Consider the following 16760-nt stretch of genomic DNA (forward strand, 5'->3'; position numbering starts at 1 on the left):
CAACCATTAAAAAATATTGTATTGGTTGCTAACATATAAGAATACTTCTGGAACTGTAGATTTTCAGTTACAGTTGAACACAATCTGAAAATCTGGCAACATCGAGGTAGCATTCCTTATGACTGGGGCAGGGGTTCTCAGCTTCCCACAGTCCCCATCCCTCCTAGTTTCTTCCCAACGCTGGTACCGAGAGCCGTTCAGATTGCAGCATCTCTGTCCATTTATCTCCTGTGGGCGTTTGCGCTTGGGATGCTAGTTTTAGGACGCCGAGCCGAGCTTGCGGAAGTCCGTCAGTGCCCCCTGGCGGAGACGTCCAGAATTCACATCGTATCTCCCAGCCGCCATTAAGAGCCGCCATAAAGAACATCCAATCAGAAAGATGAGAGACCCGGGAAGTGGCCAATCAAAAGCGAGAGAGGGGTCGGAATTCGACCAACGAGGATAGAGAGCGCTCAGAATTTAAAAAAAAAAAAAAAACTCTTTTATTGAACCGGGAGAAGGTAAAACACGGGGAGTCTTTTTTGAGGGGTGTCCAGGCTCAGGGAGGCCCGGGCTGGGGGCGGCGGAGCAGGCGGGCGGCGGCGAGGCTGGTGCCCTGGAGCTGGGGCCGCGCGTACTTGAGGAAGATGGCTGCGCGGCCGGGCGCGGGGCCTCGGAGCGCGGCGCGGGCCATGCACGGCTCGAGCGGGCGCAGTTCCGCGGGGCTGCGGCGGGGAGACGGAGAAACTGGGGCGGGGGCAGGAGCGAAGACGGCCTGTCCTCGGACCAATCAGGGGCTCTCGGGAGGTTGGACTGGAGGGCGCCGAAGACCCCGCAAGGCGAGGCCAGTGGAGAACAGGAGCGGGGCTGAAGGTGGACAGACATCCAACTCTCCGGGAGGAGAGGCGGGGGACGGGCAGGGCGAAAAGAGGATTCACCCTGGCATCCAGTTAAATGGTTACTAGAGGGGGGGTGAGGGTCGCCCCTCTGGACACCCCACCTGCGGCCAGAAGGGCAGCTAGGGGACTCGAGGTTAGCATACCTCTCATTCTCAAACTTGGGACGTTAGTTAGAGCATCATCCTGGCCTCGGAAGATACTATCTTCCACCCTGGGGCAAAGTTAAGGGACCCCAAATCTGGACAAACCCCTCATTCTCGGACACCCTCAGACGAGACAGACGATCATTTTCTCTCACATCCAGAAAAATCAAGTCTGGGTGCACCACGCCCCCTCCTGCCCCAAGGTCTCTCATTCTCTTAGGTGATAAAGACTGTGACCAGGAAAGTAGGTCCCTTGTAGCCACGTACGCCCTCCCCTGGACCCATACCTGTAAAGCGCCGGCTCCAGGCCAGAGCCCGCCCCGTCGAGCAAGCGGTGCGCCAGGCTCAGCGCCGCAGCTGCGCGCCGACCCGGCTCCCATCCCGCTGCCTCGGCCTCCAGCAGAGACAGCTCCAGAAAGTAGGTGGCAAAGAGCTTCACCTGCCAAAGCCCCCGGGAGGTGAGGCCACGCCCCTACCCCCATACAGGCCACGCCCCGGGAGAGAGACCTTCCCTGCCCCCTCTCCCCGCCGCGCACCTGGGGGCTGCTCCCGGCCAGCGCGGCTAGGAGCCCGAGGCAAAGGAGCGGGCCCGGGTGGTGCAGCCGGAAATCCAAGCGGCTCAGGATGCGGCGCTCTGCGCGCAGAAGCTCCGCCCGCGAGAAGGAGCCGGCGCCCAAGAGGCAGAGGGAGGCACACTGCGGGTTTTGGGGGGCGGGGAGGGGGGAGAAGAGGTGGGAGAGTCTTGGACCCCTGCCCTGTAGCGCTTCAGTCTCCCTTCTGGACGTCGACTTCCTAGTCTGTAAAGTGGGGCCATTGATTTGATGACTGGAAGCTACGGAGAACACAGGCTTCAGAATGAGAAAGACCTGGGTTCGAGTCTTACAGTGTGACAAGGACATTGCTGAAGCTCTGGGACTCCGTTTCCTCGTCTATAAAATGGAAATATCACTCCCTACTTCACCAGGCAGCTCTGATAAGGCACCGGCTCCAACTACTCAGGGACCACAACGACCATAACTGTTCAAGACTGAGTCCAAGTCCCACCTGTTTGGAGCAAAATGTCTTTCTCTGGGCCTCAGTCTCCTCCTCCGGTAAAGGGGCACTTTCCTGACCGCCTACAGATATGCTGGGGCTCCAAGAGTGAGTAAAGCGCGAGCTCGGCACACAGGAGGTGTTTCATCTGTGACGAGGTGAGAGAGGGTTCACCCTCCCAAGCCCCACTCCGGAAGTACCTCGGGAAGCACGCATTCTTCCATTTTGCAGGCCACGAACAGGCAGGCCACGCCCAGCAGCTGCAGGCGGTGTAGGCGCACTCTGCCAGCACGCAGGTAGGAATCGAGCAGGTGCACCGCCAGGTAGAGCGTGTCCCCCGCCAGGCCCAGGTACTCCTGGGGGGGGGGGGCGCGAGTGACCACCAGGGATCTAGGCCGCAACGCTGGCCATCCCCGCCGCTGCCCGGATACGTACGTGCACCTGGATCAGCCAGTCCACCACCAGCGCGCGCATCTCCGGGGTCACGGTGCGGGGCAGGGCCCTCCGGGGCAGCGCGCGGCACACCTGGGGTCGGCAGGCTAGCCTCACTCTCCACACCTGTGCTTCGGCTTCTCGCCTGAGCTCCAGCCCGAAGTGCGGCAGCCTCCTCGCCCCAACTGGAGAGAGCGTGAGTGCCCGCCCCCGAGCATGACCGCCAAAGTCTTGTCCAAATGTGCCTCTATTCCCTGTCCCCGTTAGAGCCTTGGACTTTGTTCTGGACGCCTCCCTATCCACCTCTCCAGTGTGTAGCCCCCATATGCCCACGGGTCCCCCTGAGCATCAACCCCTGGGTTTCCAGACCACTAGGCACCAGCCCTCAACCCATCCTCAGACCCCCCCCCCTCCTTCAGAAGGGTCTAAAATACAAAACTGGCCAAGGAACTCCCCAACTTAAAACCCTTTCACGGCTGCCAGGACCCTCGGGAGAAAACTGCTCTCTGACTCTGAGGCTTCCAGGCTCCCCCCTTCACCCACCACCCCCTGCGCCAACACCACCACCTCTTCCCTGGTCACCCATCTCCCCTCACAACCCACACTCCAGCTACACCAGCCTTCTCTAGCCCTAGCCCAATGCCAAGCTCATTCCCACCCCAGGGCCTTTGCACTGGGCACTGTTCCCTCCACTTGGAACGATCCTTCCCCAGCACCTTGCATTGTTGATTCCTCAGCCCTTCAAACCTCAGCTCAGATTCCCGGGACGTTTCCTATACAGACTCTCCCCGCACCCACTGCGCTCCATCTCCTAGTATTTTCAGTCTGGAGAGACCCGAGTGTGTGTTCGTCTGTCTCCCTAGGCTGCTGGCACCACAAAGGGCAGGGAGTTCTCTCTGGATCACAGCTGCATCTCAGTTCCTAGAAGAGTCCCTGGCTGGGGAGAGACACTCACAAAACATTTCTGAAATAAATTCATCCCTGCAGTGTTTCTCCGGACCATGCCTGCCTTGCACACGTTATCTGCGGATTTACCGGGCCTGCACTGTGGTCTCTGTGGCCTTTCTGCAATGACCGCCTACATTTGCTTGGTTGTCCCCAAGGAGAGCAGACTAGGTTGTTCATGGCAGCGTCCCCAAGGCCGAGCATATGCTCAAAAGCATTTAAGACACCGCTAAGTGTCTTGTAAGCGAAAACATGTGAGAGGCGAGCGGGAGGGGCTATGCAACAGCAAAGGCGGAGCTGCAGGCAGACAGGGGCCGGAAGGCCTGTGGAGCGGGCCAGCCTGCGCCTCCTCTAGCCCATGCGCCTCTGCTGCCGTCCGGGCGCGCTCACCATGACTTCGGCGAAGATGTCGCCAGCGTACTCGCGCTCTCCCGCCAGCCCCAGCGCGCTCAGCGCCTCCGCCAGCCCCGGCGGCACGCACGGCCCCGGGGGCGGCTCCTGGCGTCCTGGAGACACGCTCGTGCCCTCTCGGATGCCGTCGGGGACGCCCGGGGCGTCGGGCGAGGCAGCGGGACTCTGCAAGAGAGAGGAGGGGTCTGGGGCCAGCGCCAGGAAACAGGCCCGAGCCTGGGGGGGGGGGGGGGGGTGGCGGCAGGACCCTGACTGTTGCATCTCACCAGCATCTTCCAGACTGGCGGCGGGTCTGGAGCAGAGGACTTGGCAGAGGGCGCTTTAAACGTGCCTGGGCGCATGCGCGCCGAGCATGCCTCCCCTGGGCAGGTGCAGAGGCGATGGCGAATGGCCCCTCCAAGCCTAAGGTCAGGCAGCTGGAGTCAAACCCTCTCCCTGCTACTAACTATATGATCAGAAACAGCCCCTCCGCAGCCTCGCTTTCCTCAGCTGCGAAGTAGGGATTGTTCCCAAACGTCTAAGTGGCCAACCTGGACTGGCGCGGCCACCTCTTCGCTGCTCCCCGGTCCCCGCCCCTGTGGTCTGTTACCCCCATTCAGCCGGAAGAGATCTCGTGCACACCCAAGTCTGACCACACCTTGCTTCTGTTCGGAACTCCAACGTGTCCCCCATCTCAATTTGAAAGTCCATGAGGACCTCTAGTATCCTCCCCACCATCCCCCGCACCTTTGAGCTCATCTCCCACCCCCACCCCCACTCCTGTGCCCTGCCACACCGGCGTCCTGGCTCATTCTCGCCCACGGAAGGCACGTGCCTACCCCAGCACCTTCGCACTGGCTGTTTACTTTGCCCGATATGCTCCTCCCTCAGAGATCCCTCATTTAAGGTGTTTCCTCGGATGTCACCTCCTCTGTGAAAGGCCATCCTGAGAATTCCCTATCCCTACTCTGCACTTCTGTCGTGAGCACTTACTGCTTCATCTTACTTTCTCCTGACTGGGATGTGAACCCCATGAGCGCAAGGCTTGCCTTCGGTTTTGTTTTGATTGCCGTATTCCCAGTGCCCAGAACAGGGTTTGGCGCGGGCACGTCCTCAAGAAATAGTTGCTGGCTGAGTAAGTAAGTGAACAGGCTGGATATAATTTACATACGGTGGTTTGCAAGGGCCTGAGGAGGTGATATTGGAGTGAAACCCGAAAGACAAGGAGCCAGGAATGCAAAGGGGGGGGGGGGGCGGAATATTCCAAGTGGTGGAAACTTTGTGTGCAAAGGCACTGAGGCAGGAGAGAGATTGCTATTTTCAGGCACCGGGAGGGCAGAAAGGCTGGAACAGTGAGCAGAGAGAGGACTGTGAGATGCTGAACCAGCAGCTTCCTGTCAGACTTCGGATAAAACCCAAACTCCATACATTGGCCACAAGACCGCCTTCAGCCCACTGTCACCTCTCTAACCTCATTTCCTTCCCCACCGCCCTCCATTCCCTTTGGCGCACCCCCGGCCTCTTCACGGTCCCCAAACACACCAGGCACCCGCCTGCCCCAGGGCCTTTGCACTTGTTCCCTTTACCTGAACGCTTGGACAAAATCTAGGTACTAACATTTTCAGAGTATCTCTACACAAGACACTAATTACAAAGGGATCGTAGTAACCCTACGGTGGAGAGATGTGACAGACCCTACCTTAAGCAAGGGACCAAAGTCATCACCAGTCCTGGGACAGAATCTCACGTGCCTTTTGAGAGGCTGCACCGAGAAGGGCACCTTATTTTTGAAAATCTGTGTCAAAGGTAGCTTGAATAGGACCATGAGGAAACTCTCAGTGGGGGACATTCTGTAAAATGACTGCCTGGCGAGTGCAACATGGGAGTCAATGGCCAGATAATTTTTATGTTGGTGTGACCATTAGTCAAATTTGATAAAGATCTGAGAGAAGAGGGTTGTTTCAATATTAACTTCCTGACCTTGATAATGGAACTGTGTAAGAGTGTGTTCTCATGTAAGAGAACATTCTTGTCTTAGGGCGGATATGTAAATAGGAAGGGGGAGAAGGAGGGAATAAATATGTCACATGAACCTCCGTGAAGGGTAGACGAGAATTCTTTGTACTTTTTTTTTTTTTTTTTAAGTAGGCTTCATGTTCTACGTGGAAGCCCAATGCAGGGTCTGAACTCATGATACTGAGATCAAGACCTGAGCTGAGATCAAAAGCCGGACACTTACCTGAGGCACGCAGGTGCCCCTGTACTATTTTTCGAATGTTTATTTTTGACAGAGGGAGGGAGAGCACGAGCTGGGGAGGGGCAGGGAGAGAGGGAGACAGAATCTGAAGCAGGCTCCAGGCTCTGAGCTGTCAGCACAGAGCCCGATGCGGGGCTTGAACCCATCAACTGTGAGATCATGACCTGAGCTGCAGTCGACGCTCAACCAACTGAGCCACCCAGGCGCCCCCTAAATAAAAATTTCAAGCAGATTTACGGGAGGTTGCAAAGATAGAAGAATTCCCCTCACACCTATTTCCCTCAACACCTTAGTGTAGTACATTTGTCACGGCGACGAACCAATAGGGACAACTTCCTAATCGCCTATCAAGAGCACTTCCTGCAAACATGGGATGCGCTGTTGATGTTGACCTTGGTCACCTGGCTGACACCGTGTTGGTCAGGTTTCTCCACGGAGAAGTTGCTCCCCCTCCTTCTATACCATCCACTTTGGAAGTCACTTGCAGCCTGCACCTAAGGAGTGGGGGGTGTGCGCCCCCTCCTCGAAGGCATAGCACCTACAGGAAGTCTATGGAAATGACCATGACCTGGAATTCCGTACAGACATGTCCGTCAGCACCGTTTACCCCCACGCAAACATGTTGGCTGTGTACTCTGGGTAGAAGCCGGTGCTATGCTCATTCTTTTGTTGCTCAAAGTCCTTTCAACTTGGCCCAGTGGGAGCACTTTCCACTGGCTCCTGTGTGCCTTTACATATCCCTATCAGTAAGACTCTGCTGTTTTTTAATTTGAGACAGAGACAGCGTGAGTGGCAGAAGGGCAGAAAGAGAGAGGGAGACAGAGAATCCCAAACAGGCTCCTTGCTGTCAGCGCAGAGCCAGATTTGGGGCTTGAACTCACAAACTTCAAGATCATGACCTGAGCCGAAACCAAGAGTCAAGACGCTTCACTGACTGAGCCACCCGGGCGCCCCTGCTTTGCTGCGGTTTGACCAGGTCCTTTGGGGCCCTACAAGGCGCTCCAGGCCTAGAATTATTTTAGTACTATTTCTGAAAGTGTTCTTCTATGAGCCTACAGTTACTTAAAAAGCATAGTTAAAAATCTGTAAATCACCACATTTTGGGGAAAACTATCAGACACCTATTACAGTACAGCCACCCTGGAACATGGGCCACAAAATGCTGGAAAGATGGATCATGAAGGTCTATTCCAGCACTGTCGGCAGCAGCAAAACATCTGGAGACCGAATAAACTGTCAACTGTTGGGGGGGGGGGGTCCGGACCAGCTGAGGCACACCCGCCTGAGGGGCCGCACGAAGCAGGGTGCCAAGACGCAGAGCCCGGGAGGCCCTCGTCCCGCCCTGGGAACATACCGTGTCGGGACGCACACCGGGAAGACGGGAAGACGTGGCAGGTGTAGCCCAGGGCCTTTGTGATGCCAACGAGAGTGCTGGGAAGGGGTTTTCGCTTTTTCTTCCTCATGCTTCGGTCTTGCTTACGTTATTCTCTCTCTCTCTCTCTCTCATTCACACACACACACATGACAAGACAGATTTTTTTTCCAATTGGTAAAATTTTATTATGAAACCTCTTCCACCTGAAACTCCTTTCGGGGAAAGTTCTACAGAAGAAAGCACCAGGACATCTGGGGTCTCTGTTCGCCTGAGGGAAGTGATCCGCGAGCCTGTGGGCCCTGAGCCAGGGACTGGGGCTGCGAGGTGGCCTAGAGGACTGAGGTAGGCTAAGGATTTCTTTCTGGGGGGGGGGAGGGGCGAGGAGAGGACCAGAGAAGGAACCAGCACCAGCCGCCTCGGGGCCTCGACTGGAGGGAAAAGTTGTCGGCTTTTCTTTAGAAGCTTCTCCGCTCTGGTCTTATGACCACCAGGACACACTTTTCCAATTAAATAAAGTCTGAATGCAGACAGCCACGCCTTCCTGGAGTCTACACCGGCCCTGACTTCTCTCTGCTACCCTCCCTCAAGATCTCAAGGACTCCGCGTATTCGAAACAGCCCCAACAACTTCTGGCAAAATCAGACACCAAATTCACCTGTGCCAGGAGAGCCCTGGTCCCCAGGCACGGGAAGAGCGCCTCAAGCTCAGGAACCGCAGGATAAAGGGGACAGGCTGTCAGAGGGTCCCAGAGCCGGGAGGGCTGTGACCAAACCAGAGGCGCCCACCTCGATTCCCAGCCACACGCTGAGGATTCTGGGTGGGATAAGGGGCCCTCAGGACTCCCTGATTTGGCAGAAGTGGGGAGAAGGGGCCTGCATGCGAGGCCCAGCCCTGGGACTCAAGGGCCAAGTGAAGGGTGTCCACTCCCGCACCCCCAGAGCTCAGGGGCGCCTCGAATGCCCTCCTGGCTCAGAGCCGGCCGACCACCCCACCCACCCATCCTCTCCACCCCACCTCTTCACCTGGGCAGCTTCTGAAGACCGGGAATGGCCTCTGCCGGCCGGACCGCCACCACCCAGGCCGGGGCAGCTTCCCAAAGTCCTCAGCGGCCCCCACCCGCAGCGGTGCCCACACGGAGGCCCGCACGCCCTCACCCTGCAGCCGTGGGGAGCACAGCTCCAGATGGCCAGGCCCTGCCCCAGGGCACAGGTCCCGGGGGCAGGTCAGGGGGTGCTGGGCTCCGCAGGCAAGTAATGGCCCAGGGCGGTGGGCCCCGGTCTGAAACGAGTGTCTTTATTGCTTGTACCGTACAAATGGGAGGAATGGGAAAGGCCAGTGGGGAGGACAGAGAATCGTCAGATAAGTGACATACGCACATAGAAAGGAAGAGGGCCCCCCACCCACCCAAACCAACCCTCACCCCACCCTAGGATGTCTCTCTCTGAACTACCTAGTACAGGAGGCGGGGCGGGGAGATCAAAACCACAACTAAATTCCACACACCAAGAGAGATGCTGGGGGCGGGGGGAGACCGGGCAGCAAGCGGACCCCAGCCATGGCCCTCCTGCTGGGCCAGCACCCCTCCCGCAGGGGATGAAATGCTCAGGCCCGGGGACAGGGCCCAAGCCCACACACACCACACACTCAAGGCTGGGACACACTTGCCCTCACGCACACATACCCAACACGCATGCACACTCACACACCCGTGGGCATCCACGTCCCGGATGCACAGGGACACCCACAAACACACACAGTCTGAGGCACGCACCCCCGTGCCCACAGCACTGACACATGTTCACCTTAAGGCTGCAGAACATGGGGCCCAGAGAGGGGGAGGCAGAGAGGGGCCCTGGAACCTCCCCTTCTCAGAGGCCCCCGCCCCAGTACGTACCAGAGACTCCCACCCCACCCCCTCTTCGACCCCAGTCCACGGGGCCCAATACTGTCTCGGTGCGAGATGTGTAACAGCCGGGTTGGCACCCCTCCACCCCAGGCGGAGAGAAGGGGGTGATCCCAGCCCCCATCCTTGGAAAGGGCTGGGGCCGGGCCCGGGGCGCAGCGGGACTTAAGGCCAGCTGGAAGGAAGCCCTGATAAGGCACAGGACTGGGTGTCGGGGGGGCCAGGCCCCCAATGTTCTTCCTGCCTCATCCACAGGGTCAGGAGAGCAGCTTGAGGCTGGGGAAGGCGGGGCAAGGAGGCAGTGCCCAGCCTCCGTCCACATGAGGGGGCCCTGGCCCCCCATCCCACGCCTTCCGAAGGCCCCTGCCTGTCCCTGGACGTTATTGCTTTTCTGCCCCTCTGGGAGGAGGGGCTGGGCTCCCCGAGCCAGGCCGCTCTGAGCCTCACGGCAGGGCACAGAAGGCAGCCCCGGGGCACTGTCCACAGGGCGTCGTGTCCCACCAGGTGTCCCACGAGGTGTCCCTCGACAAGGCGGCCTCTGACAGAGGCAGACTGCCTGCAGGCATCTGGCCATTCAGGCAGGCCCCACGGCCCCACGCTTCGCCCCACACTGGGGCTCATGTTGATTAAGAACCGGAATCCCTCGAACCGCCCACAGGCCTGGTCCTGGGGCAGCGGCGGAGAGTCTCCCAAAGCCTGGTCTGGGCACAGAGGCGAGGACAGGCCAGGATCCTGGAGGTGGGGCCGCTGGGGCCGCTGGGGCCGCTGCCTGAGTTTGGCGGAGGGCTGAAGAAAAACCTGGAAATGGGGGTGAGTGGGTGAGGCATGGGGATGCAAACAAAAAAGGCAAAAGTAAAAAGTTTAAAAACAAGAGAAAAGCCCCCGGGCGGCGATGGCAGCCGTGCGTGTCCCCCGGCGGTGGTGGCGGCAGGCGGCTCTGCTCACTCCCGGATGCTGGCCGAGTAGGAGAACTGGGGGAAGTGGGTCCGCTGGTCCAGTTCAAGGGAGCCCAGGCTGTCATCTGTGGGGGGCAGTGGGAGGTGGATCGGGGAGAACGGGCCTGCAAATGGCCCCACACCCTGACCGCACCCCCAGGAGTGGGCAAGGGAGCCACGGGGGCCCGGCCTCAGGAAACGGTGCAGGTGGTGGGAACCCCCAGCCGGTGGGCCATCGGTGAGACCTCCACCCCCAGTGCCACACTCTGGTCTAGCCTAGACCCCTGGCCCCACCCTGGCTGTTGCTGTTCCCCCACACCCCCCGGTCCAGCCTCCACGAACAGCCAGGGGCCTTCGGAGAGCCCAGATGCGACCCTGTCCCTCTCCTGCACAAAAGCTCTCCATAGCTCCCCAGGAAGCAAGCCCCCCTCCTCCCAGTGGCCCGCAAGATCCTCTCACTCTGGCCCCATACCCCCTCTGCTCAGCCTCTGCAGCACTCCGTCCCGGGCTCTCACTCCCGAGTGCCATTCCTTCTGCCAGGACCTCTCCTCCTCCAGGAAGCCCCCTGCTGACTCACAGGCCAGGTCAGGCATTTCCTCTGGGTTTCCCAGTCCCTGGACTTCTACAGCCTCCACCTGACCACTCTGGGCTGAAGCTCCCTCAGGGCAGGGCCCAGGCCTGTCGCAGTCACTGCTGTCCCCAGCACAGCCCAGCACTGGGTGGGTGATGCCAAGAACTCAACCTAACTGTCGAATCAGCAACCCCATCCAGCCCCAAAGATCTGGACAATTTGTAAAGACCATTATGAATGCGCCAACTCAGCACTGACAACTTCCTGCGTCTCCTGCCCAGACCCTCCCTGCTGAGTTCTGGAAGGTGCCGTGGCTAGTGGCTCCTGGCGACCCTCACTGGGTCTAAAGGTGCACAGACCAACAGCAAAAAGCCCTGAGACAACTGCAGGCCAACTGCCAGGACACGGGAGGGGGCGTGTGAGCTTCCTTCCCGGGAGAGACCCCACCCTGCCGCACCCAGCCCGGCCCAGCGGGGGAGCGCTGCAGACACTCACAGCGGTCCGGAGGTGTGATGGTGATGGACTGCGCGGTGAACTCGTCGTCAAAGTACCTTGTGTCAACCTCAGAGGTGACCTGAGGTTTGAAGGGTGGCAGGAGCTGTGGAGGGAAGGAGCGCAGACTCAGGACGCTGGGGACGGGAGGCCTTGACCAAGACCACCCTCAAGTGGCGCTGCAGGAGCAGGTGGGTGTGGGGCTCACCTTCTTCTGTACCACGTCCTGCCAGTTGACGCTGAGGAAGAACCTGTGCTCCATGACCTCCCTGGCGTCGCTGGGCCCCCCGCCGAGCCTGGGCAGAGACGGCCGTGAGCACCCGCCTCCTGGGCCAGTGGCTTCTGGGAGGCGGGCCTTCCATGCAGGCCCTGCACAGCCTCTACTGATTCTGTCCCAGCCACAAGACGGCCACACCGCACGGGAGGAAACCGAGGCTCAAGGCAGGGCTCACAGGCCCCAGATCAGAGCCAGGTATCCCAAACCAGGACTCTGAGTCCAGAACAGGAGCCAAGCGGGTGGGCTTGGCCACCCTCAGCCAGGCTCAGGGTGCCATGGCCCTTGGCATCCCCAAAGAACGAGGCAGTGTGGGCAGGGCACTAAGGCCAGGCCAGGCCCCAAGAGAGTCCTCCCCAGGTGCCCGCCTGTGGACTCGGCCCCCCACAGGAGATGGAGGGAGGACAGCGAAACAGGCTGGGCAGGGCGGACTCCAGCCCTCACCTCTGCTTGGGGTCCTTCTTAAGCAGCCCAGCAAGCAGGGCCTTGGCCTCGGGGCTGAGCGTGCGCGGGAAGCGGATCTCCTCCATGAGGATGAGCTCGAAGAGGCGCTCGTGGTCCTGGTTGTAGAAGGGCAGGCGGCCGCACATCATCTCGTACATGACCACGCCCAGCCCCCACCAGTCCACCGCGCGGCCGTAGTCGTTGTCCTCCAGCACCTGCGCGGGGAGGGCGGTGAGCGGCCGCGGGGCTGACAGGGACCCGGGGAGGGACGCAGCGCTGCCTGTGGCTCCGGAGGGCTGCCTAAGGAATCGGAGCCGACCCTCATGGGGTCTGAGCAGGGCAACCACATGGATCCCAGGGCCCCTCCTCCTCTGGCTGCGCACCCCCACCCCCACCCTGGGACCCCTGGCCCAGGCACCTCGGGTGCCAGGTACTCAGGCGTCCCACAGAAGGTTTTCATGGTGGCCCCATCGCTGATGCCCTCTTTGCACAATCCGAAGTCCGTGATCTTAATGTGGCCATCTTTGTCCAGCATGAGGTTTTCCAGCTGTAGGAAAAGTCAACAGTTCAGGGACATGGCCTCCCAGGGCTTCGCACCACTGCTCCTGAACCCCGCAGGCCCTGGCCATTCCCGGGGGGAGCCACGGCCCGGGGTGGTAGCCATCGTGCCCGGGGCTCCAGGGCGGACACGGGGCACACCCTGGCACAATGGCAAGCCCTTGCGGCTCAGAAAGAGGCCAGCCCACAGGGGCAGCTGGGAAAAAGCCAGGCAGAGAGAGTTGGGAGCTGGGCCCTGGCCACCGGCCCCCCACTGTAGGTGGCAGCTTCCCAGCTCTACGTGTGAGCAATGCCGGCTTTCTTCCTCCATTTCTTCTAAGTAGGCTCCATGCCCTCCACAGGGCTTAAACCCACAAGCCCAAGGTCAAGAGTCACACACCCTACTGACCGAGCCAGCCAGGCACCCCTCTTACTATACTTCTAACCAAAATAACACAAATGGGCAATTTAGTGGGCTTCTGTGTAACCTCGACCAGGCCAAGGGAGAACATTACTAAGACCCCTAGAACCTTCCACGAGCCCTCTCCGTCACTAACCAATCCTCAGCTGACGAAGAACTTTACTCCTTTGCTTTCCTTTAGCGTCCCCACCTACGTAGCCACCATATGTTTAAACAACACAGACTCGCTTCCCCTCAACACAAGCCCGGGAGGGGCGCATGGCAGCGCATGCTGGCCCTTCTCCCGGTGGACACCTGGGGTGCCGCCAGCTCGGGGCTGGTGTGACCAGTGCTGCCGGCAGCGTGCGCCTCTGCGCTCAGTTCCTGCTGGGCATAAACCTGGAGCAGAACGGCTGGCTCACATGGCCACGGCCATGCAGCTTGGTTGGATTCAGCCAAACTAGGTCTTGGGTGCTTGTTCTAACGTGACCCCCACTGGCCCCTCCTCATTCCGTGCACGGAGGGCGAGTTCGCCCCCTAGTCAGAGCCTCCTTGGAGGGTGAAGTGTGGGCCTGCCAGCCGAGGCCCAGCCTCCCCGTGTCAGCCCTGCAGGTGCCACAGGCCCGGAGGCGACCACACACTCACCTTGATGTCGCGGTACACCACGTCCCGCGAGTGCAAATACTCAAGGGCAGAGACGATCTCTGCGCCATAGAAGCGGGCCCGCTCCTCCGTGAAGACACGCTCCCGGGACAGGTGGAAAAATAGCTGCCAGGGGAGGGAGGAGCAGGAGGTCAGACACTGGCCCAGAGGAACAGGAGCCGGGAGCCTGCCCCTAGGCCCCCAACACCCAGCCCAGTGACACGGTGACGCGTACTCCATGCACCTGCAAGTGACAGCGAGAAGAACCAAGTGCAAGACGAGGAGCAGGGAAGAACTGCATGAGTGAGCTGAGTGAGGCAGGAAGGACAGTCGGGAGACGCCAAGAGGGGAGGACGCGGGGACAGCATGAGAGGACATGGTGGGGGACAGCACAAAAGCAGAGGAACACAAGTCATGAGCAAGTGACAATAAGCTGTGAGACCAAGGAGACAGATGAAGCCAACAACAAGGAGCCAGTGAGTGACACCTACATGCAGAAAGCAGGCTGTGGGGAGGAGGGACCCGGTGACAGCAAGTGGCAGACTCTTCCAGTCAGGGGAACGCTGGCGGGCCCCACCCCACACACGCATCCTCGGGGCAGCCGTTAAGAACCCCTTGCAGGGTGTCAGCCACCCCTCCCCGCCCCCGCAGCCCCATCAAGTTCTCTGGGCCTGCCTGCGTCACCTACCCTGCCCCCACCCCGCCGCATTAGCTGTGTGCACTTGGACAAAGCCACTTAACCTCGCTAAGCCTCAGTTTCCTGGCCTGCGAATCGGAGGTGATGACGCCTGCCTCAAGCACCCGGGGGCACCCAGCCGGCCCCTGCACCCCCTCCACAGCTGCCCTCTGCCGCCCGCGGTACCTGAGAAGGCCACGTGGGAACCCTGCCCGGGCGCTGCTGCTCACCTCCCCACCGTTGGCGTACTCCATCACGAAGCACAGGCGGTCGTGGGTCTGGAAGGCATACTTCAGTGCCTGGTGGGGGGAGGCAGGAAGGCGGCCGGGGTGGGAGTGGGAAGAAGGCAGGCTCTCTGGTCCCCAACCCCGGCAGCTGGGGCTCAAATGTCAGCTTCACCTTTTGGGGTGTATGAGTGAACGGTGGCTCTGAGGGCACGGAAAGGGTTACTGGGCCAAAGGAGGCTGTCCTCAGCCTTCAACGAAGCTTCCGAGAGGGGCGGCCAGGGAGACACTCAGTGCCGAGCCACCGGGGCCATTTACCCTGCTCCACAGTCAGCCTGTAGGTTTGCAGGCTGGACGCAGGCAGTGGCTTGGGAGCGAACCCCAAAGACAGGATGGACAGATGATGTGCCGGTAAACAGCATTCTCAAACTATGCCTCAGAAGCCCAACGGAAAGTTCCTCAGAGAACCCCCGAGTGACCCCTCTGCGCATGACAAGTCTAACTGTTGTGTCTTCTACATCTAACTACTCGTAAAAAGAGTAACAGTGCCATGGTTGACTAGGACACTGGGCAACAGCTGAGCTAAAGAAATGACCCATCCCATAAGCCATCCTACCCGGGGTCCATTTACTGATGGTTGCCAGCCTTGACGGAGCCCATAGCCCAAACAGGAGTCTGTCTCCTCAGACTAGGCTGACAGGCAGCACAAGACTACATCTCCTTCTAGAATTACACTTAAAACCAGGCACCGAAAAAGAACGTTCCCACTCCGACCAGCTGGGCTACACCCCTCTAACTCATGCAGAGTGGCCACGCCCTCCTGGAACCACCTCATAATGTGTGTCATCAGTCAGCTGCCGCGAAGCCACCATCTGTGAAGAAGCTGCCACTCTCGGGGTTTGGTCAGGCCATCTGGGGAGCCCAACAACTCCTGGGCCTGGCCACCCGGCTGACACGAAGTCCGTGCTTCATGGTGGCGCCCGCGGGGCTCCTTTCCCACATGGCGCCCGAGGGGCCAGGCCCTGCCTGAGAGGGAGGCAGCACTCACGGTGAGGAACGGGTGCCTGGTGTTCTGGAGGACCCGGCTCTCGGTGACCGTGTGGGCAACTTCATCCTGCAGACAGAGGCTGGGTGAGGGGCTGGCGGGCAACACCGCACCTGCCCCCGGCCCGACCGGAGGGAGCGGGCAGCAACGCTTTGGTGAAACGCAGTTGTAGTCCTGGCCAACGCGCCCAGGGCGGCGGGAGAGAACGCTACCATCAGCCACCCGCGAGCCACAATGGAAGAATGGCCCCAGACAAGGCCGATCCCAGTGGTTCGTTCTCCAAGCCATGAGGTGCGAAGTCGATGGGGACTTTACGAAGCAGGTGACAGACTGTCATCTGCTGAACCCACAGGCCAGTTTTAACAGCCCTAAGGAGGGCCAAGCAGGCATTACAAGACCCCTGCAGTGATGCCATGGGCAGCGGGACTCCCCACCTATCAGTGTCCTTGCTGACAAAGGGAAGCAGAGCTAATCAGGACCCTATGCTGTGGCAGCGTGTGGTCCCCACAGTGGCAGCAGCCTGTCGCCTAGGAACTTTGGGAACTGTAGATTCTCAGGCCCCTCCCAGACACTTGGGGGTGGCCCCAGCACCGGCTTCACAGGCCCCCCGCGGCCACTCTAGCATGGACTCAAGTTTGATGTCTGAGCACACAGCAGTCACCGACCTGCTAGAACTCCTGACCTTCCTGCAGCTCCCCGACACTGGCTCTTCCCGGGGGTGGGGTGGGGGTGGGGGCGGCAAGTCTGTCTCCAGTGGACACTTGATAATAATGTCTAAAGACGTTTCTGATTGTCACAACTTGGGGCAGGGGGTGGGCAGGGTGGTACTAGCTTTAGGGGTGAAGGCCAGGGTGTGGCGACTCATCCTACAGTCACAGGACGGCCCCACAGCAGAGAATGATCTGGCCCCAAATCCCAACAGTGCTGAGGTGGAGGAAGGCCGCCTTGGACCAGTCACACTGGGAGCTGTGAGCTTTCCTGGATGAGATCCTTGTCATATACGGTCTTTAAGATCTTCATCTGGTAAAGAGACACACCTAAGCGTCTATGGATGAAGTCACAGACCATCTAGAACGTGCCTTTGAGATACTCCAGGACAAAGGGGAGGGCAGAGATAAAAAAACAGAAAGGGCCAAACGCGGACAACTACAGAAGCTGGATGCTG

The 16760-nt window shown here is 59.7% G+C and overlaps 2 protein-coding genes across 3 annotated transcripts in view; both read right to left on the minus strand.

Moving 5' to 3' along the window:
• Nucleotides 1–497: 497 nt before the first annotated feature.
• CNTD2 (cyclin N-terminal domain containing 2) lies at nucleotides 498–4868 on the minus strand. The gene is made up of 8 exons (XM_029924291.1): nucleotides 4814–4868; nucleotides 4108–4243; nucleotides 3821–4006; nucleotides 2489–2578; nucleotides 2254–2409; nucleotides 1558–1716; nucleotides 1309–1460; nucleotides 498–704 (listed from the first exon to the last, which is right to left on the minus strand). Exons 1-8 carry the CDS (start codon nucleotides 4852–4854, stop codon nucleotides 539–541), a joined length of 1086 nt encoding a protein of 361 aa, XP_029780151.1. The 5' UTR covers nucleotides 4855–4868; the 3' UTR covers nucleotides 498–538.
• A 3856-nt stretch (nucleotides 4869–8724) lies between these two features.
• The window catches only part of AKT2 (AKT serine/threonine kinase 2), a 48797-nt gene continuing 40761 nt past the window's right edge, over nucleotides 8725–16760 (minus strand). For both annotated transcript variants that reach the window (XM_029926295.1, XM_029926296.1), the window contains 8 exons: nucleotides 15599–15664; nucleotides 14557–14625; nucleotides 13654–13776; nucleotides 12490–12618; nucleotides 12072–12286; nucleotides 11562–11649; nucleotides 11357–11459; nucleotides 8725–10376 (listed from right to left, as the gene is read on the minus strand). In XM_029926295.1, coding sequence (XP_029782155.1) covers nucleotides 10297–10376; nucleotides 11357–11459; nucleotides 11562–11649; nucleotides 12072–12286; nucleotides 12490–12618; nucleotides 13654–13776; nucleotides 14557–14625; nucleotides 15599–15664 — 873 coding nt within the window. In that variant the 3' untranslated portion in view covers nucleotides 8725–10296. The remainder of the gene's footprint in view (nucleotides 10377–11356; nucleotides 11460–11561; nucleotides 11650–12071; nucleotides 12287–12489; nucleotides 12619–13653; nucleotides 13777–14556; nucleotides 14626–15598; nucleotides 15665–16760) is intronic.

This window comes from Suricata suricatta, chromosome 16, assembly GCF_006229205.1.
Source record: "Suricata suricatta isolate VVHF042 chromosome 16, meerkat_22Aug2017_6uvM2_HiC, whole genome shotgun sequence".
Taxonomy (NCBI): Eukaryota; Metazoa; Chordata; class Mammalia; order Carnivora; family Herpestidae; genus Suricata; species Suricata suricatta.